The sequence below is a fragment of the Biomphalaria glabrata genome, chromosome 12 (genome assembly GCF_947242115.1).
Source record: "Biomphalaria glabrata chromosome 12, xgBioGlab47.1, whole genome shotgun sequence".
Taxonomy (NCBI): Eukaryota; Metazoa; Mollusca; class Gastropoda; family Planorbidae; genus Biomphalaria; species Biomphalaria glabrata.
The window spans coordinates 11,937,325-11,959,659 of NC_074722.1; the positions used below are offsets into that span (position 1 = coordinate 11,937,325).

A 22,335-nucleotide genomic window follows, 5' to 3' on the forward strand; every position below is an offset into this window, starting at 1 on the left:
AGTCCTAACAGGTTTAGCGTTGCTGACTTTTCAGTTGGTACTCTTTTGATACAACAAAATCAAAGTTTACGAATACATCCTAAAATTGTATCAAAAATAGACAATAAACAAGAGGATAAAGTGACTTTGTGTTTCCATCACAATCGTATGTCACATACTATACTACATTAAGCATTTGAATTTTAATATGACAGACTTTTTAAAAAATGCGGTGATTTCCCTCTCTCCCTCTCGGGGACAGCTAAAAATTGCTATAGACAGTGGAGAACTTTTTTTTTTGAGGGGGGGGGGGTGGATGTGTACGATGGACTCATCAAGTAGGAGCTCATGGAAGATGTTTTAACTTCCTGTGTTAATTCTGAGAATCACTGGCACTTTCTAAGGTACATTTTCATTTATAGTTTCAATCATTGACAACCACTGGGACTTTCTAAGGTACATTTCCATTTATAGTTTCAATCATTGAGAACCACTGGCACTTTCTAAGGTACATTTCCATTTATAGTTTCAATCATTGAGAACCACTGGCACTTTCCAAGGTACATTTCCATTTATAGTTTCAATCATTGTTCCTATTCAGCGGCCAGATTTGGAATTAAAACACAAGGAAGCTGTCCACGCAAAGTGGCAATCTGCCAATGAAACTAGCAGTTCAAAAACATTTTGTGCATTAATGTTGACACAATTAATTCCTATTTTTCTCATCCATTACATCAAAAAAAAAAGTTTCACCTTTTTAAATATTTCAAGGTATGAAGATAATGAGATGGAAAAATCTTCCTGAAATAACTCCACGTGTATTTAATTATACGCTGATTTAGCGGATGTATCAATAAAGGGGGAAAAAGCGCTAGGGATGCTAAAAGAGCTTTTTTTTTTTCAAAAAGATATTATTCGTTTTAATTTCCACTGACTCAATTTGTATAATCAATTCCGTTGTGCTATTCTGTAATTTTCAGGATTAAGAAATGCATTACTTTTAAAATATTAGTTAGCCATTTCATTACATTTACTTCTGAGTAGGAAATTTAAATGCCGAGGGCGACTCCTACAGACTAACGTGAAATGTAAAGGAATTTTTTTTTTCGATGAATAAAGTATGGCGATGATCTTGGATCCATTGAGACTAGCTTTAGCTCCTAGCTCTAAGGAGAAAAAATAACAAGTAAAGTATAAAAATACTTTTAAAAAAAACAAAGCTTAAATAGTTTTGAATCATTGATGTAATTAATTTTAAATAGATCTAGACAAACAATAATACATTTATGCGATTGGAAATATTGTTATTAACCGTTTTTGTTTAACTCAACTTTTATGCTTATAGCATTTTCTGTGTGCTATAGTGGATCACTTTTGTCGATCAGTCGGGAAGGGGGGGGGGGGAGTATCTGGGAGAAAGTTTCCATGCTGCCTTTTCAAAAACTTTTTTTTTTAAAGTAGCTCGAGTCAGAATTCAAACTTAAGGTCTTGAGCCTCCAAGATGAAAGGCCGACATGTTAGCCATTCAGCTATTCAATACTTATAAAAACAGAAGGTTTAATAGTCAAGGTTCCACCCAGACAGACAGAATGTGTTAATATAAGTTTTGTACAAAAAAAATCTGGATAGGTTACTAGGTTTAAATGTTCTAACAAGTGATTCTAACCTGAAGTAAATACATTGCGCCGAGTCAAGTAAGATATCGAGAGACCCCCCAAAAATCAGGTTAATAGTGCTATGACCAACAGGGTCCACTCACCCAATTCTTTCCATCTCTACCCCCTCCAGGTATTCGGCCCGTGTAATGACTCTCAGTATCTGCTCCTGCTCTTCCAGAGATAAGTGCTCTGGTCGGTTGAAGTTGCCAATCTTGTTGGTGTGGACTGACCATCCTGTTCCCAGCCTGGCAAGAGAAAACAATGGAGATTGATAATGTACCTGTCCAATGGAATAGCAGTAATAATAATGGCAATGTCTTCGATTCCGATAAGGATAAGTGCAGTGTTTCACATGACAGTAACTATTTCATTTTGGACAGTAAATATCTAGCCATGAACAGTGAATATCTAGCCATGAACAGTGAATATCTAGCCATGAACTGTAAATATCTAGCCATGAACTGTAAATATCTAGCCATGAACAGTAAATATCTAGCCATGAACAGTAAATATCTAGCCATGAACAGTGAATATCAATCCATGAACAGTGAACATTGAACAGTAAATATCTAGCCATGAACAGTGAATATCTAGCCATGAACAGTACATATTTAGCCATTAACAGTGAATATCTAGCCATGAACAGTGAATATCTAGATATGAACAGTAAATATCTAGCCATGAACAGTGAATATCTAGCCATGAACAGTTATGAATTTATCCATGGTCATTGAATATCGAACATTGTTTTTCTAGTATGAATGTCTATAATGTTGCATTAGACTGGACACATTTAAGACCCAAATAAAAAAAAATCCCTTGTAGAAGACAGGCGTAGAAGACGTAAAGAAAACTGAAGTAGACCCACAGGTGGACATCGACTTTGTCTGCATCAGATGTGGACATTGACTTTGTCTGCATCAGATGTGGACATTGACTTTGTCTGCATCAGATGTGGACATCGACTTTGTCTGCATCAGATGTGGACATCGACTTTGTCTGCATCAGATGTGGACATTGACTTTGTCTGCATCAGATGTGGACATCGACTTAGCATCAGATGTGGACATCGACTTTGTCTGCATCAGATGTGGACAGATATGCAGGCTGAAAATGGGATTGCGTAGTCATGTGAAGCACTGCACTCATCCTTAATCTTCGGAATCGAAGACATTTGCTATGATTATTATTATTTTTATATTTAAGCCATATAATAACTGGTCACGCTAAATTCTTATATGCATGTGAATCTTGGACTCTTGACTGCAGATCTAGAGAAGAGCATCCTAGGTGTCACCAAAGACCACATCACGAATGAAGAGATTAGAAATAGCTACAACTATTGGACCCCTAGATGACCTGCTAACCACTGTCAAAAAAAATAAATTCAAACTCTTTGGTCACATCACAAGGTTCTCAGGGCTCGCAAAGACCTTCCTTCAGGGAACAGCTACAGGAAAAAGAGGAGAAGAACAGAGAAAGCGATGCGAAGACACCAAAGAAAGGACAGGCCTGTCATTGAATGAAATTCTATTTAAGACAAAGCGGTTGACAGATCTTGTGTGGTGTCCTAACGGTTCGACGGACTAAGGGATAGGTGAAGATCTATATACATAAATATCAGAAAAATATCCGACAAACACCGTGATATCGTCTTGAGCTCTTTCTTTCCCTACCAGTCCAATTCATTCATTCTCTTTATGTCTCTATCTTTTTATTCTCTCTCTCCCTCCCTCTTTCTCTCTCTCTCTCACACTTCCTGTGTACTTCTTTCATTTTCTTTGTCTCTATCTCTTTATTCTCCCTCCCTCTTTCTCTCTCTCCCTATTTCTCCCTCCCTTCCTCTTTCTCTCTCTCCCTCCCTCTTTCTCTCTCTCCCTCCCTCTTTCTCTCTCCCTTCCTCTTTCTCTCTCTCTTTCTTTCTCCCTCCCTCTTTCTCTCTCCCTTCCTCTTTCTCTCTTCCTCCCTCTTTCTCTCCCTCCCTCCCTCTTGCTCTCTCCCTCCCTCTTTCTCTCCCTCCCTCCCTCTTTCTCTCCCTCCCTCCCTCTTTCTCTCTCCCTCTTTCTCTCTCACACACTTCCTGGAGACTTCTTTCATTTTCTTTATGTCTCTATCTCTTTATTCACACGCACACACACTTCCTGGAGAGTGTAAAGCCTCCCTTCACTCTAATATCAAACACTTACTTGGCTCTAAGCGACAGTTGACGGTCGTTCGGGCACACCCATCTGTCCACTCCTCCACTTGTGGCGAATTCTCCCATCCTTTCCTCTGGAACTCTCCTGTCAAAATGTCTGGCTATTTTGCTTTCCCCTTTAGTCGCTTTTTGTTTTTACTTCTTTCCCCTTTGTGACGTCTCTACGTCTTGTTCAGCCGAGCCGTAAATTATGGAAACAGAAAGATCAAGTGGTCAGCTACCACCGCGACACACATCATGGTGTGTCCAACAATCAGATAGCCATCACGACTTCGCGTCTGTCATTATAACCCCCTAGAGAAGAGAGAAAAACATTTGTACGTAAATTTCAATGTCAATTAGTGTTCTGGCTAACAGGTTTTTAAAAAATGTAGGAAAATCCAGAAATGGCGGTTTTTTTTTTTGTTTTTTTTGGCGTATCCGGTGTTCCGAATAAGGAAGTATAGATAAACTATATAAAAACCATGTAGTAATGAGTGGGCACTCTTCAGAAGTATAGAATCCAATTTCTGAGCTCATTCGCTTAGAGTACAAAATAAGGTAACTGACTTAGTTGGCAGCATTGATCTTTCAATATGGCGCTCTTGACTTTTGGTTTAGTTCAAAACATCTTTTCAAGCTTCAAATTGACATTTTCTAACGTTTTCTTTGGGTCTCGCCATAACGCTATCAAATTTCTATACATCGCTTTATCTTCTTTTTCTTCTTAAAGAACAGAAACCGGATTCTTAAACCTCTACCACCCAACTCTAATGTGTACCTGACTTTCCTTGGGTAAAGTAAAGACGTTGGTCGTTGTGCTGGCCACATGACACCCTGCTGGTTAACACTTGACCAAAGAAAAAGATGAACTTAACATCATCTGCCCTTTAGATCGCAAGGTCTGGAAGGGGAACTTAACTAAAACGGCTATGGCTAGGGTTAAAAATCAAACTGTAAAGGAAGAGCATAGTACTTTGAATCTGCTTTATTAAGTCCAATAGAGCACTCCAACCATGGGACATACTAGATCTTTGTGTTCGTGAGGGAGAGTGAAATTCTTGCATCTGTCTACATGCCATCTACTGATTTCTATCTGAAGCTTTAGGATTCTTTCATGTCTTCTTTTATCGAAATCTACTCAATCCTAACTCTACAGAATTCTTTCATTTCCTAACTCTTGTGGAGCATGATCCACAACTAAACACATTGAAGCAGTTGAATCAAGGCGTGCACTGCTAATTAGAGACGTTTTCAAGCCAACTTATGTAGTCTAGACACACTTCCTAGAGCACGAGTGTTCTCAAGCCTTCCACTGAACGTACATTCACTTACTTAGGAGGCAAGGGTCCTTCGGGGCTTGCTCGGTATAAACAGACGAATACGGTATAATAACTTGTCTCTGGCGTAACAGGGGATGTTTGCTTTAGATAATGGCCGTACGATCGAAGTATCAAGAGAGAGAACGAAAGAGATAAAGACAGAAAGAGACAGACAAATACAGAAAGAAAGAAGATGGTCTAGGGAAAAATGAATGGGCGGGAGAGTGCAAGAGCTAATCCAGCACTTTAGTATGTATTAAGATCATGCATAATGTTTGTCGCAGTAGAACAAGCCGTAGGTCCTGAGTTCTAAACCATATCAAAATAAGATTTCTGAACTGGTTCATTGGTTTTTATTGATAGATATACAATTTAAAGCTAATTAACGGGAAAAAAAATAAATGAATGTAGTGACCAAAAAAAATCTCTCTTTCTCTCTTGTTCAATCTTTCTTTTCAACAATCCATTGTCTGCAATATGATTATTTACGCTTAGCTAGCGGCCAAAGTCAACACCGTTTCCAATGGGTTTGTCTAAACAACAAAACTACACGGAAATGATGATTTGAGTCAACACAAACATTGAGCTCATTAGCGTCGCAAAGGAGAAACGGTAAAATCCGATAATTAAACTCTGTTTCTTTCCATCAGAAAACCATGTCTAATCACTCTAATGCCTCATTAAAACAAGAAGAACAGACACAAAAGCATTGTTACAAACACATTAAACAATATGTGTGTACACTGGCGGAAACGTTATTTTATATTTCTTCACAATTTTTTTATTGAAACACACACACATACAAACATTATTATTTACAAGAAAGTTCATTAAGCAGGAGGTGGGTGCTGTTGTTCCGGTGTGTAACAGATTTCTAGACAGTTAGCCGACCAGTAGGGAAAATGTTTGTTCTTAGGCTGCATTTGTAAAACTCAGTATCGAAGCACGATAGAAGAGTTTACAAACTGGTGCACTGACAACTTTCTAGAAATGAATGTCACAAAAACTAAAAAACTAAAGATTTCAGAAAGAAAAAACAGATGATACACGAACTCCAGATAAAGACTACATCGGTACAACAAGTGAAGGCATATAAATATCTAGCCCAGCAACTATTTTTCCTATACAACTCAATAACTTTAAACTAAATAAGAAGATCTTAGATCATTTTTTTTCGCGCGAATATGCAAAATCTGCTAACATACGGAATAACTTGTAGGCAAAGCAACGCTTCATCTAAACAGTTGCGCCGCCTAGAAAACATCATAAAAAGGGCATCGAAAATCACACTCACAACATTACCCTATTAAAAGGAACTTTTTGAACAAAAATGTCTAAGGAAATTCAGAAAAATCTTGGAATACAACAGCCACCCGCTCTATCATAACTACGTCAAGTCGTCGCGAAGTGGGCGACTACTTTCAATCAAGAACAGAGAGGTACCTTACTCGGTCAGACTATAACAACGCCACCCGTTGATCAGGAAACATGAAAAGGCCTGTGTGTGTGTAGTCGCAGAATGAACTCTTATGTTGTGTCTGTTCTATTTTTTTTTTTATCTCTGTTGTGTTGTCTTTATATGAGAAAAGAGTCCTTGTAATCACAAATTTCCATAGTGATCAATAAAGCAGTCTTAGTCTTAGTGACTAGCGGCTAAAAAAGTTTGACATCTTCAGACATGTTTTCACCTTTGATACTTTCAATGGACCCGAGGTTTTCAGACATGGAGACCTATAAATAGCTGAAATTAGCGAAGTGAATAGGGTGTTCCCAATTGAATTAGAAAAGCAAAAAATTAAGACCGAAAAATGAAGAATGAATAAAAAAAACAAAGTTGGTCCTGTATCTATATTTCAATAATTAAGCAAACAATTGCTAGTATCATAAAATAAATCCTGACAAAACAAAAAAAGGTCCAAAATGAGTCCGTGGTTGTAGCTGCTCAACACAAAGGGATGGAACTGTCCTTTCGGATTTACTTGGAAATAACCCTGTGTTATGGAGTATGTGTATGTGTGTGTTTCCCAATGTACGATTTGGTTGGTGTGTGGTGCGGTGTAGAGTTACTTTGTAGTAATAATAACCACTCAAAGTAGAGCCTACCTTGCCCAGTAAAAGAAAAGTATTTTTTTTTACAAAGCTTATATCCACTCACTCTGTCTGTCTGGTAAAACGTATGTACCCGTTATTTTTCCCTTATACCCATTCTCAGATCGAGTTCAAACTTCGAACAATTATTCAGTGGCATACAAGACATGAATCCATTTTTACAAAGTTACCAATTAGTCATTTATTACTGGTAATTTATTATTTTGTTTGATACCAACAAAACTAATTATTCAGTATACACATATAATGCTTAATTTGTTGGATTTAGTCCCCTTAAATAATTGTTTACGCTATTTCTCCCTCGCGCGTTTTCTGATCAAGTTGACACTTTAAACAATTATTTATTGTACCTAACAAAACATGAATCAATTTAAAAAAAAACACAATTATTTAATTAATTATTTTGTTTAATATGGAATAAAGGAAATAAATTGTATACTATTTGTGGGTATATTTTTAAGGATGGAGTACTACCCCTTTAGATAAAACTTTTTTTTTTAATAAGATTTTTAAAAATATATTTTGCCTGTTTCACATGTTCACGGACTGGCTTGCTGAATAACGAGAATAACGTCCTGACTGGGTTGTGCAGTACACTGTACATATATCTTTATATAGACTTGTAATTTCAATGTTAAAACTAGCAGTTGTTAAGTTGCAGTGCTCAACTAATTTCTGAATAATGGATGCCTTCGTGGTGAGTGGGTGAAAACAAAATGAGCCTCTCGTTTTGGTTCTCATTGCGAAATGCAACAAATGGTGTAAATGGTTTTAGAGAACTTGACGACTGTGAGAGTAGACAGCCTCGGTGAGGAAGAGGCAATATGGTGGAGAGAGTGTGCGGGAACAAAAAAGACTGGCTGTGGTGGAGGCAATACATCTGCTAACTCTGATTAAAATAGATCGTCTATTCTGACCACGGCGCGTGAAAGAGTCCGAGGACAGTTCCCAAATGTCAGAGGTCAACAGGGTACCGTCGGGATGTATTGTATCATTGAGATACGGCTTAGCCGGGGAGGGGGGGGGGGAAGTGAAACTAGCTAAACGAATTACTTCCCCTTTAACTCTCCCCCCCCCCCTTTTTTTGACAGTCCTCTACAATTCCACACTCACACTTTGTGTGCCTACTGAGCCTTTCATTTTGATGACGGACACCTTGTCTCGCAAGCAGCCCTCAACCGAGACCATTCGTTATCGAAGGCCTCAAGACTGATATGCGACGTCGCAACCTGTGGGCTGTGGAGCCCAATAGCTCGTAGCCACGTCTTACGGGCCTGTGACATGGAAATAAGCTATTGGTCTAAACCCCCCCCCCCACAGGTTGTGACGTTGCAGATCAGTGTTCAGGCCTTCAATGACGATTGGTCTCGCCCCAACCCTCCCCCGAGAGGTCAGACATTGATATGATGAATATCAGCCAAACGTTGACCAGAGCTAGAAGCACTGTACAAAGAGTTCACCAAGAGCAGGCTACTCATTACACAAACTTATATCAGCTCACTCTGTCTGTCTGTCTGTCTGGGTGGATTCTGTGACACGTTTTATTTCTCCTACATTCTTGGATAAGTTGAAATATTTTCGCACAATTATTCATACATCAGTTAAACATTTAACCAATTGGTTAATCAAGTAGTGGTGATTACTTAATTTAGTTTTATTTAAAAAAGGGGAGATAAACCTTGCTGAATTAAGCGATGTGGCAGTGATTATGCGGTGCTCTCTTCCTACATATAAGCTAATTTTGTTAAAGTATTTTTGCTTGTTTTACATTTCAGCTTACACCGTCATTAAATAATGAATTTACAAAAAGAAAGACCTAATATCAGAATAGTGCCTTGGTCCAACTTTGTTTCTATATACTATAGAATATAGATGTATGTGTGTGTTTGTGTGTGTGAGTAAATGAAAGCGACACAGATCCCGGTCGAGAAAGTGTCATGAATGGGCGGAAGCGTAACCCTTGTCAGGGCACTCACCGAGGGATCAGCAGCCTGGCAGGGTCTGCAAGAGTGTAACACTTGTACTGACTCAAGAATATTCTGATGTACATCATTTGCAATATTTCAACTCTGTATTGCAGACGACGTGGCTCTTCTTGACCTGCTCTCAGACAGCGCGAATGTAAATCATTGTTTAAGACAAACGATATTAAAAAATACTGTCATGAAAAAAAAAAAGAAACGAAACGAAAGAAATGATTATCGACTTTCGAAACGAAAATAAAGAAAATGATTCAGTGTTTCAGTAGCTGGGGACAGCAGAGAAATACTACAAAGCTTTAAGTACATTGAAACTGTGTTAGACAATACATTAAATTTCATTGAAAGTACAGATTACATCACCAAAAAAGGGCAACAAAGATTAAAGCTACTTAGAAAAATGTCATCCTTTAATATTAGCGAAAAAAGCCTCGTCAATGTTTTACCAAGCTTACATCAGCAGCATTTTAAGTTTCACATCACTGCCTGGTATGGCAATCTAAACATAAAAATAATTTTTTTTTTAAAATTGTAAATGCTACTAGTAAGAACTTAGGCAACATACAAACCGCACTTGGACACCTTTTTGAGAAAAACATGACTAAGAAAAGCTCCCCTTTCAGACCATGAGGTCTATAAGCTAGATGATGTAAAGGTCATCTGTTTCTGTGGCCTACGGTTAACGAGGGCGTCATGTGGCCAGCACAATGACCAACCGCCTTTACTTTTCCCCATCTAATGTCAGTAATTAGAGATGGGAAGACTCAGTGGCGCCCAAAGATCCCGAAATTAAAAATACCAGTCTTCACCAGGATTCGAACCCGGGAAGCCAAGCGCTTTACCGCTCAGCCACCGCGCTTCCATGACTAAGAAAGCTAAGCATTTTAAGCATAAAAAAATCACCCCATTCTTCATGATTTTAACATTTGACCATCACGAAAAAGATACAAGACACCGATCACAAAATACAAATAGACGCAAAACTCTTTTCTTCCTTCGGCACATAATTCGTTGTAACTTTCTGTTGTCAATTTCGCATGTAATGTCAAAGAGAAACTGGGCTATGAACGTATATCTTGTGTGCTATTGTACAAATGTTTGCTCTAATCATGTAGTTTTTTTGTAATACAAAATTGTAAAACACATTTCCTCACTTATAATAAAGATTATTATTATTATCATTATTATACATACATGCACAATGGGCCCTTAGGGGAAAATTTCACAGGAACCTGGAGTTTAGAAACACTTAAATTGATCATTGTTATGCTTACTTCGCAAAGAAGCTACACCTGGTAACTGTATAGGGCTGAAGTCATACCTCTAAATTAACTTTTTTTAACGCAATAGATTATACAAGTTTTCTTCTACTGATCCAACATTGTTTCACGGAGTGAAGTGTTTGATTTGTTTATACCACCTCCTATACAATCTTGCATGCGTGAAGCTATAGAATATTGAATATTACATTGGATATTTCGCGCTGTTTCATGTATCATAAATTTCAACCCATGATCTGCGACAGCACGGAATGTGACATCAACATGCAACAGATGGTCGAGGATCAACAGGAGGGCGAGAGGAGCTCTCATCTCACAACAGCAGGGTCTTGTCGTGTTGGCCGCGATATTGACTTGCAAGAGGGAGGGGCAGCGTTAGGAAGATGGATGGAGGGGCAGGAGGAAGAAATGGATTTGATCTCGTGGAGGACCATATTGACGTCTCTTATTTCTTTCACTGAAAGAAAAAAAAAAGATTGGGTAGTGATCGCCTCTTTCTAAATGAGAGCTCTCGCTCCATGAGTGATATACGTGTAGTAGTGTCATTGACATCCAGATATTCACTAGGGCCAAAGCTTGAAGTCTTGAAGAGAAAGGACAGTCTAGGACTTACGGGGCCCAGCACGTTCCCGAGGATATGTAGGTCACAATGTAAACTCATAAACCAAATATATACATAAAAATTAATGTCTGTACATTAAACATTATACGGTCGATAACTCATAATTCGGGGGTAAATCGGTAAATCTCTTGGCTTCCGAACTGAAGGTCACAGGTTCAAATCCTGGTGAAGTCTCGGATTTTTAATTTCGGGATTTCTGGGCGCCTCTGAGTCCACCCAGCTATAATGGGTAGGCTACCTGACATTAGTTGGGGAAAAGTAAAGGCGTTTGGTCGTTGTGTTGGCCACATGACACCCTCGTTAACCGTGGACCACAGAAACAGATGGCATTTACAACATCTACTTCATAGATCGCAAGAGTAATTAGACTAGTATTCATTTATTAATAGGCGAAAATGTGTGGCCTCACTGGACGTTTGACTTCACAAGTAACATGTTCTTATATAAAACAAAGCTTATATTGTGTTCAAAACGCTGCTAAAAGCAGGATAAGAAACGCCAAACACCAAATCGAGGCTGCGTTACGGCACACTTATAGAGCAGCGCTATAGAGCGAATACATTATGAAACAAAAGCAGCAGGGCTTCAAAACTCGAAGCACCAATGGGCACCAATGGGTGCGATTTTTGAAATCGAATTAAAGGGCACTCCAGGTCTAATAGGTGCAAGACGAAGTGAATGCTGTCGCCATTTCACCAGAATTCGAATCCTGGACCACCGGTTCGGAATCAGATGTCCTTAAGGTCCGAGAACCTCTTGATTAAGGGAAGGATTTATCCATGGCTAGGGTGAGAAATCGGCTCTTCACCAATCCCTCTTTCCGAAGTCCCACCTTATCTGAAATGATCATGTATTCACACCCGGTGTGTCGCAGGACACGACCCCCTTGAGCCAAGCACGGGTTCCCCTTCCCGTGCGAGGCCGGAGGCCGAGCCGCGTGGGGGCCCTTTGTATGCCTATACTGTCCCACCGATCCCATGCGAGGGTCCATCACAGCCCGTATGGCCCCCGTTAGGGAACCCCCCACCGGTTCGGAAGCCAAGCGCTTTACCGCTCAGCCACCGCGCCTCCTATTCATGTTCTAGCCTGCGATAAACAAACGAGTGGGTGGGGATTTATTTGACGCATTTTCCTGTTCACCTTTTACTAACGTTACATCTGGCCGCCTTGTATTCAATCAATTCTAATGCGTCAGCGGCTGACGACGTAAAAACTAGCCCTTCACATCATTGCATAAAATCTCATCATAAAAATCCACTAGAGGAAAGTTATAACTAGATACGTGGTGGCAGTTAAACTGAACCCAAATATAAACGTCACATGATAAACAGCATAAACAAATCTGAATCTCAAACCTGAAGAGTAGGAATTGAGTAAGTGAGAGTCCCATGTAACAAAAATAAGTGAAATATTTAAAAAATTACAAAAAAAAAAATACATTTAAAAAAACGATGCTTAGATTGAGTGAAATCTTATCAATTATTTTCATATAATAATTTGAGTGAATGGAAATATTTTTATTACTTTTTTTGTTTAGTGCAATTTTAATGCTATTAATATACTAAGTGAGCTATGATCCAATCACAATTTGAGACCAGTTTTTTTTTTTTTTGGGGGGGGGGGGATTGGTGGGGGAGGGCAATGGCGTAGCTAGGGTGGGGAGGAGGGGGAGAATTAGAAAATTCCAAGCGGGGGCCCCCAAATGAGTGGGGTTTTTTTTACATTAAAAATTACTCAAAATGCAGTGGCCCACAAAACTAGCTACGCATCTGGGGGGTGGTGGGAGCTATCTAGAAGAAAGATTCAGACTTCAGAGTTGCTTTTTCAAAAACCATAAAAAAAAAATGCTTAGTCTGAATTCAAGCTGGAGGAATCGAGCCTCCATGTTGGAAAGCCAAAACGCTAGCCACAGAGCTATACAAGTACTCGTACCAATAGGTTTTGTGGCTATCTTTTGTTACATTTACATTCTAAACCAACGACTTAAATCTCTACACAAGGCTTATCTCCCCTTAGCTAGCTTTTCTCAGCGATATACATCAACTGATACATTTCTAGGACGCTCGTTAGAGCCGTTTTTGAGATTTGCGTCCAGGTTCCAGTGTAAACGAAGTTCTAACTTGAAAAAAGGTATTGTGTAAAAAGAAAAAAAAAGGGGGGGGAGGGGATAAAGATTTCAAGCAGACACTTTCAGCGGGATAGAAAGGAAGCAGACAAACTAAACAAAAACTACTGCACGCGATACACCGCTCAGCTCGGTGTCAGTGAAACTTTCATCACAAAATTATTCTCATTAAACCGCTGTGCCGTTGGGTGCTCTCTGGAAATGCTTGTGTGGGATATTCTTTTAAAATTGATTATGAATAAACACAATTTAAAAAAAAAACAGTTTTATATTAAATAAAAGAACAGGTTGCCTGAATCAGCCACGGGAAAATCCAACGACTTAACAGAGTTTAAGTCTCTAATAAACACGAATGACAAGATTCACGCATGGATACGCCTAGAAATTATCGCCTTTTTTTAGAAGGAACATCTGTAATTTATAAGATAAGATAGCAAGATAAGATAACATCATTATTTATAGCTCTATACTAAATATACGATAAGAAAATAAAATAACCTCTTATTTCTAGCTCTAAACTAAATATACAATAAGATAAGAAGATAAAATAACCTCTTATTTTCTAGCTCTATATTATTTATGTTTTTTTTTATTATGTTTTATTTTCATTTTAGTTTTAGCTATGGGTTTTCATTTTCTAATTAAATTTTCATTAACGGTCCTTTTCGGCTCTGGTTTCCTTATCGAGAACGACAGTGCATGTGGGTCATCAAGCAGTAGTACCCCTACTAGTCTGGGATTTATACCCGTCATTCGATTACGGCCAAAGACCATCTCCTTAGATTTTCAAATCCGTTTAAGGAAAGTATAATTGTATGGTCATTGTGCGGCGTTATTTATGTCAGCGAATTATAAATATCCACATCATTGTAAGTAGCCATTTCAAAGTATGATATTGACAAAGAGAGGCGTGGGCCAGACAAACTAGCCAACTATCAGTAACTTGTAGCTTCCACCAGAACTGCTAGAGAGAGAGAGAGAGCGTCTAGACCTCGAGCAAGTGATGACTTTATTGTGCTCTATCTTCTCAAACTGTCGCGTGTTTCCCTCTCTAACTGACCATTAACTCTTGAAAGAGGAAGGAAGAATCGCTGTCATTATCTCAGCTTGTTTTTAGCCTGGCTGCTCCGTAAGTCCAACAGGAGATACACAGACACACACATATACAAAGATGTAGGGGGTGGGGAGACTGCCACATGCTGAACCTGTGTTATCGATAAATCAATAGGCAGCAAGGGCTCAGACAGACAGACACACACACACGGAAGAACAGGACTTCAACGAGACAGACACGTCGCCGATCTATTTTAGTGGGACTGTTGGTCCAGTGCACACAAAGCTGGTGCCAAAGTACAAGTATGCACTCGATAGTGTGTCCGTCTCTAGGCGCGTGTTCTGGTACATGGACATCGATAGTGTGTCCGTCTCTAGAGATGTGGTGCATGCTCTGATACATGGACATCGATAGTGTGTCCGTCTCTACGTGCGTGCTCTGATACATGGACATCGATAGTGTGTCTGTCTCTAGAGATTTGATGGGTGCTCAGATACACGGGCATCGATAGTGTGTCTGTCTCTAGAGATTTGATGGGTGCTCAGATACACGGGCATCGATAGTGTGTCTGTCTCTAGAGATTTGATGGGTGCTCAGATAGACGGGCATCGATAGTGTGTCCGTCTCTAGAGATGTGGTGCGTGCTCACAGCAATTAAAGCACATAAATGGGCGTGTTTTTTTAATTATTAATACTGAATAAAATTCGACCTAAAGACAGCACCAACTTACGTAGCACTGGTAGCAGAACAGAGAGAATGGCGGCTCACTAGAGTTTTTGTTTCATAGAAAGACATGTTTAGTACACTTCAAGAAACAGCTGAGTGGAATAATCGCTAGGCTACACATGGGAAAACAAAAAACCTGGTTGACGCGTTTGGTAATTAAGATAAAAATTCACCAGGTCATCGAAATATTTATCCAGAAGGAATGAAGAAACTAATAGTGAATAAAATAAATGAGACATGGACAAGCTCTCATCCGAATCGCAAGAAAGATTATGCCAATTATAAGCTATCCCGATAAGATCGACATCTAATCTTACGACTCAGGACCGGACACAACAGAATAAGAAAGCATATGTACCGGAAGCTCAAAATTGGAACCGGTGAAATCTGCCCATGTGGAGTGTCACCAGACAATGCTGACCATGCCATTCAAAACTGCTCTCTTTACTAAGAGGCCCATACAAGACACTGGCCCCAAAATACCCCAATAGAAAGAAAACTATACGTAGAGCTCCCTGAATTGGAAACCACTGCGCACTCCTATACCACTCCTATACCGGTCTAGTCACATAAAAATGAGAACGAGGAAAAAGAATCGAACTATTTGGTCTAAAGTTTGTAAAGTGATCAATGGCAAGGGTAAAAACAGCTGTTGGGATCCAATGTTTAGTTTGATTTCACATAAAGAAGAGGAAGACATGAATGTTTCATTGACATCAACTTTTTGTTGTACAGAGATGAACAGAAACTGATACAAGAGACGAGAACCGTTTTTGTCTTGCTGAGAGGGGAGGGGGGAGCCTGATCATTGATGGATTGGTTTCCAATGATGCATTCATTTGTTTTCTTTCAAAGATCACCAAGGTCTTATAGTACAGGAGCTCAATACTTCCCATAACTTCACGGACTAATCGATTTGAAAGTATCTCAACCAGAACGCTAAACCTTCTTTAGAAGTAGGCCTACTTAAGTTCAAGTATCCCACTGCTGATACAAAACTTTAATCTCATGATTTCTGAGAGATGATTTTATGCTTCTCTGTTTTAACAACATCGGAAAGGTTGATATCTAGAATTCTTTTATCTTGACGAGATGCCAACTTCAAGAAGGAAGTGATGGGTTTTTTTTTCACGTCAAATACATTTCCATAGAACTGCTTCACAGCATTCAGTTTCAAAGTTTTCGTAACCAAAAAAATTCAGTATTTGTTTGTTTTTATTCCATTCTAACCCATTTGACCAATTTCTAGTCATGTTATACATTTCTATTTCTAAGTTTCTATTTCGTTTTAAGAAGTGAGCAAGTAAAAAGTATATTTTATTTCCTTTTAAACCTTATATACTCTTTAGTTTCCGTTTTATTATTTTCATTATCATTATTATTATTATTATGTTAGAAACGAACCAGTATTCATTCTCTGCCTCTGCCAGGATCGAGTTTCGCTTTATCAGTGTCCACTGAGGGATTTTCTGGTGATGTGGCATGTCTGCAGCAATACAGCCGTCTGACAGGCAACGAGAATCTTCTTAGGAATGTTAAGGGTTTGAAGGTAGCTGTGTGGTCAGTTGTCATTATTCCCTCGGTTGATATAACAAAGGTCACAGGGGGATATTGTTATTTTAGATAACTTCCATAAACGCTTAGTCTCCAAGCCTCGGTTATTATCATTATTATTATTATTACTTGAGTATTTTTGTAACATTATATATTTTTTCCAGTGAAAAATTTTGATTTCTTTGTTAACTGTTTGTTATCGTGTCTTTAAACGACAACTAGACATGAAACTGAATCTTTTGATTTGCGAGCAAACCTCGCCTGCCCCCTTCTCCTTGAAGAATATCGAGCGACTAGAAAAATATGATAATCAGTTTAAAATCCTCATTCTCCGCCATGCGCTCCCCGCAACAACCTCATCCTTTAGGCGCCCGAATACAAAAGCAATAAGGGAAATGTATTCATCAGCTTTTTTTTTGTTCCCAGTCGGATGCCTCTCCCTCCTCCTAGCGTGAGCTTCTTACATATGGCATCGCCTGCTAACTCCATAGCAATTTCTTGGGCACATTTCAGAACTTAATCTTCCCTCACGGCTCCGAGGTGGCGTCAATACAAACATGAATGACTTTTTTCTTTTTTATTTCCCAGCATGTTTCCTTTCAAGACGCCGATGTTTGCTGAAGAAACAGAAACAGACCAAATAATTTATTTGGTTCCTGCGATGGAGGGTGTCCCTAGATGTTTGCTGAAGAAACAGAAACAGACCAAACAATTTATTTGGTTCCTGCGATGGAGGGTGTCCCTAGATGTTTGCTGAAGAAACAGAAACAGACCAAACAATTTATTTGGTTCCTGCGATGGGGGGTGTCTCTAGATGTTTGCTGAAGAAACAGAAACAGACCAAACAATTTATTTGGTTCCTGCGATGGGGGGTGTCCCTAGATGTTTGCTGAAGAAACAGAAACAGACCAAATAATTTATTTGGTTACTGCGATGGGGGGTGTCCCTAGATGTTTGCTGAAGAAACAGAAACAGACCAAACAATTTATTTGGTTCCTGCGATGGGGGGTGTCTCTAGATGTTTGCTGAAGAAACAGAAACAGACCAAACAATTTATTTGGTTCCTGCGATGGGGGGGGGGGTCCCTAGATGTTTGCTGAAGAAACAGAAACAGACCAAACAATTTATTTGGTTCCTGCGATGGGGGGTGTCCCTAGATGTTTGCTGAAGAAACAGAAACAGACCAAATAATTTATTTGGTTCCTGCGATGGGGGGTGTCCCTAGATGTTTGCTGAAGAAACAGAAACAGACCAAACAATTTATTTGGTTCCTGCGATGGGGGGTGTCTCTAGATGTTTGCTGAAGAAACAGAAACAGACCAAACAATTTATTTGGTCCCTGCGATGGGGGGTGTCTCTAGATGTTTGCTGAAGAAACAGAAACAGACCAAACAATTTATTTGGTTCCTGCGATGGGGGGGGGGGGGTCCCTAGATGTTTGCTGAAGAAACAGAAACAGACCAAACAATTTATTTGGTTCCTGCGATGGGGGGTGTCCCTAGATGTTTGCTGAAGAAACAGAAACAGACCAAACAATTTATTTGGTTCCTGCGATGGGGGGTGTCCCTAGATGTTTGCTGAAGAAACAGAAACAGACCAAATAATTTATTTGGTTCCTGCGATGGAGGGTGTCCCTAGATGTTTGCTGAAGAAACAGAAACAGACCAAACAATTTATTTGGTTCCTGCGATGGGGGGTGTCCCTAGATGTTTGCTGAAGAAACAGAAACAGACCAAATAATTTATTTGGTTCCTGCGATGGGGGGTGTCCCTAGATGTTTGCTGAAGAAACAGAAACAGACCAAACAATTTATTTGGTCCCTGCGATGGAGGGTGTCCCTAGATGTTTGCTGGAGAAACAGAAACAGACCAAATAATTTATTTGGTTCCTGCGATGGGGGGTGTCTCTAGATGTTTGCTGAAGAAACAGAAACAGACCAAACAATTTATTTGGTTCCTGCGATGGGGGGTGTCTCTAGATGTTTGCTGAAGAAACAGAAACAGACCAAACAATTTATTTGGTTCCTGCGATGGGGGGTGTCCCTAGATGTTTGCTGGAGAAACAGAAACAGACCAAATAATTTATTTGGTTCCTGCGATGGGGGGTGTCCCTAGATGTTTGCTGGAGAAACAGAAACAGACCAAACAATTTATTTGGTTCCTGCGATGGGGGGGGGGGGTCCCTAGATGTTTGCTGAAGAAACAGAAATAGACCAAATAATTTATTTGGTTCCTGCGATGGGGGGTGTCCCTAGATTTTTGCTGGAGAAACAGAAACAGACCAAATAATTTATTTGGTTCCTGCGATGGGGGGGGGGGGTCCCTAGATGTTTGCTGAAGAAACAGAAACAGACCAAATAATTTATTTGGTTCCTGCGATGGGGGGTGTCCCTAGATGTTTGCTGAAGAAACAGAAACAGACCAAATAATTTATTTGGTTCCTGCGATGGGGGGTGTCCCTAGATGTTTGCTGAAGAAACAGAAACAGACCAAATAATTTATTTGGTTCCTGCGATGGAGGGTGTCCCTAGATGTTTGCTGAAGAAACAGAAACAGACCAAACAATTTATTTGGTTCCTGCGATGGGGGGTGTCCCTAGATGTTTGCTGAAGAAACAGAAACAGACCAAACAATTTATTTGGTTCCTGCGATGGGGGGTGTCCCTAGATGTTTGCTGAAGAAACAGAAACAGACCAAACAATTTATTTGGTTCCTGCGATGGGGGGGGGGTCCCTAGATGTTTGCTGGAGAAACAGAAACAGACCAAACAATTTATTTGGTTCCTGCGATGGGGAGGGGGGTCCCTAGATGTTTGCTGAAGAAACAGAAACAGACCAAACAATTTATTTGGTTCCTGCGATGGAGGTGTCCCTAGATGTTTGCTGAAGAAACAGAAACAGACCAAACAATTTATTTGGTTCCTGCGATGGGGGGGGGGGTCCCTAGATGTTTGCTGAAGAAACAGAAACAGACCAAACAATTTATTTGGTTCCTGCGATGGGGGGGGGGGGGGGTTCCTAGATGTTTGCTGAAGAAACAGAAACAGACCAAATAATTTATTTGGTTCCTGCGATGGAGGGTGTCCCTAGATGTTTGCTGAAGAAACAGAAACAGACCAAACAATTTATTTGGTTCCTGCGATGGGGGGTGTCCCTAGATGTTTGCTGAAGAAACAGAAACAGACCAAATAATTTATTTGGTTCCTGCGATGGGGGGTGTCCCTAGATGTTTGCTGAAGAAACAGAAACAGACCAAACAATTTATTTGGTCCCTGCGATGGAGGGTGTCTCTAGATGTTTGCTGGAGAAACAGAAACAGACCAAATAATTTATTTGGTTCCTGCGATGGGGGGTGTCCCTAGATGTTTGCTGAAGAAACAGAAACAGACCAAATAATTTATTTGGTTCCTGCGATGTAGGGTGTCCCTAGATGTTTGCTGAAGAAACAGAAACAGACCAAACAATTTATTTGGTTCCTGCGATGGAGGGTGTCCCTAGATGTTTGCTGAAGAAACAGAAACAGACCAAACAATTTATTTGGTTCCTGCGATGGGGGGTGTCCCTAGATGTTTGCTGAAGAAACAGAAACAGACCAAACAATTTATTTGGTCCCTGCGATGGAGGGTGTCCCTAGATGTTTGCTGGACAAACAGAAACAGACCAAATAATTTATTTGGTTCCTGCGATGGGGGGTGTCCCTAGATGTTTGCTGAAGAAACAGAAACAGACCAAACAATTTATTTGGTTCCTGCGATGGGGGGTGTCCCTAGATGTTTGCTGGAGAAACAGAAACAGACCAAATAATTTATTTGGTTCCTGCGATGCGGGGTGTCCCTAGATGTTTGCTGGAGAAACAGAAACAGACCAAACAATTTATTTGGTTCCTGCGATGGGGGGGGGGGTCCCTAGATGTTTGCTGAAGAAACAGAAACAGACCAAATAATTTATTTGGTTCCTGCGATGGGGGGTGTCCCTAGATGTTTGCTGGAGAAACAGAAACAGACCAAATAATTTATTTGGTTCCTGCGATGGGGGGTGTCTCTAGATGTTTGCTGAAGAAACAGAAACAGACCAAATAATTTATTTGGTTCCTGCGATGGAGGGTGTCCCTAGATGTTTGCTGAAGAAACAGAAACAGACCAAACAATTTATTTGGTTCCTGCGATGGGGGGGTGTCCCTAGATGTTTGCTGAAGAAACAGAAACAGACCAAATAATTTATTTGGTTCCTGCGATGGGGGGTGTCCCTAGATGTTTGCTGAAGAAATAGAAACAGACCAAATAATTTATTTGGTTCCTGCGATGGGGGGTGTCCCTAGATGTTTGCTGAAGAAACAGAAACAGACCAAATAATTTATTTGGTTCCTGCGATGGAGGGTGTCCCTAGATTTTTGCTGAAGAAACAGAAACAGACCAAACAATTTATTTGGTTCCTGCGATGGGGGGTGTCCCTAGATGTTTGCTGAAGAAACAGAAACAGACCAAACAATTTATTTGGTTCCTGCGATGGGGGGTGTCCCTAGATGTTTGCTGAAGAAACAGAAACAGACCAAACAATTTATTTGGTTCCTGCGATGGGGGGTGTCTCTAGATGTTTGCTGAAGAAACAGAAACAGACCAAACAATTTATTTGGTTACTGCGATGGGGGGTGTCCCTAGATGTTTGCTGAAGAAACAGAAACAGACCAAACAATTTAGTTGATCCCTGCGATGGGTGGGGGGGGGTCCCTAGATGTTTGCTGGAGAAACAGAAACAGACCAAACAATTTATTTGGTTCCTGCGATGGGGGGTGTCCCTAGATGTTTGCTGAAGAAACAAAAACAGACCAAACAATTTATTTGGTTCCTGCGATGGAGGGTGTCCCTAGATGTTTGCTGAAGAAACAGAAACAGACCAAACAATTTATTTGGTTCCTGCGATGGGGGGGGGGGGTCTCTAGATGTTTGCTGAAGAAACAGAAACAGACCAAACAATTTATTTGGTTCCTGCGATGGGGGGGGGGGGTCCCTAGATGTTTGCTGAAGAAACAGAAACAGACCAAACAATTTATTTGGTTCCTGCGATGGGGGGTGTCCCTAGATGTTTGCTGGAGAAACAGAAACAGACCAAACAATTTATTTGGATCCTGTGATGGGGGGTGTCCCTAGATGTTTGCTGGAGAAAATGACCAAACGATTTATTTGGTTCCTGCGATGGGGAGGGGTCCCTAGATGTTTGCTGAAGAAACAGAAACAGACCAAACAATTTATTTGGTTCCTGAGATGGAGGGTGTCCCTAGATGTTTGCTGAAGAAACAGAAACAGACCAAACAATTTATTTGGTTCCTGCGATGGGGGGTGTCCCTAGATGTTTGCTGGAGAAACAGACCAAACGATTTAGTTGATCCCTGTGATGGGGGGGTGTCCCTAGATGTTTGCTGGAGAAACAGAAACAGACCAAACAATTTATTTGGTTCCTGCGATGGAGGGTGTCTCTAGATGTTTGCTGAAGAAACAGAAACAGACCAAACAATTTATTTGGTTCCTGCGATGGAGGGTGTCCCTAGATGTTTGCTGAAGAAACAGAAACAGACCAAACAATTTATTTGGTTCCTGCGATGGGGGGTGTCCCTAGATGTTTGCTGAAGAAACAGAAACATACCAAATAATTTATTTGGTTCCTGCGATGGAGGGTGTCCCTAGATGTTTGCTGAAGAAACAGAAACAGACCAAACAATTTATTTGGTTCCTGCGATGGAGGGTGTCCCTAGATG

The 22,335-nt window shown here is 40.1% G+C and overlaps 1 protein-coding gene across 4 annotated transcripts in view; it reads right to left on the reverse strand.

The window, feature by feature from the left end:
- The window catches only part of LOC106056162 (rabphilin-3A-like), a 146,532-nt gene that overhangs the window by 62,693 nt on the left and 61,504 nt on the right, over positions 1–22,335 (reverse strand). For all 4 annotated transcript variants that reach the window (XM_056007067.1, XM_056007065.1, XM_056007068.1 and 1 more), the window contains 2 exons: positions 3,824–4,128; positions 1,739–1,882 (listed from right to left, as the gene is read on the reverse strand). In XM_056007067.1, the coding sequence (XP_055863042.1) occupies positions 1,739–1,882; positions 3,824–3,900 (221 nt within the window). In that variant the 5' untranslated portion in view covers positions 3,901–4,128. The remainder of the gene's footprint in view (positions 1–1,738; positions 1,883–3,823; positions 4,129–22,335) is intronic.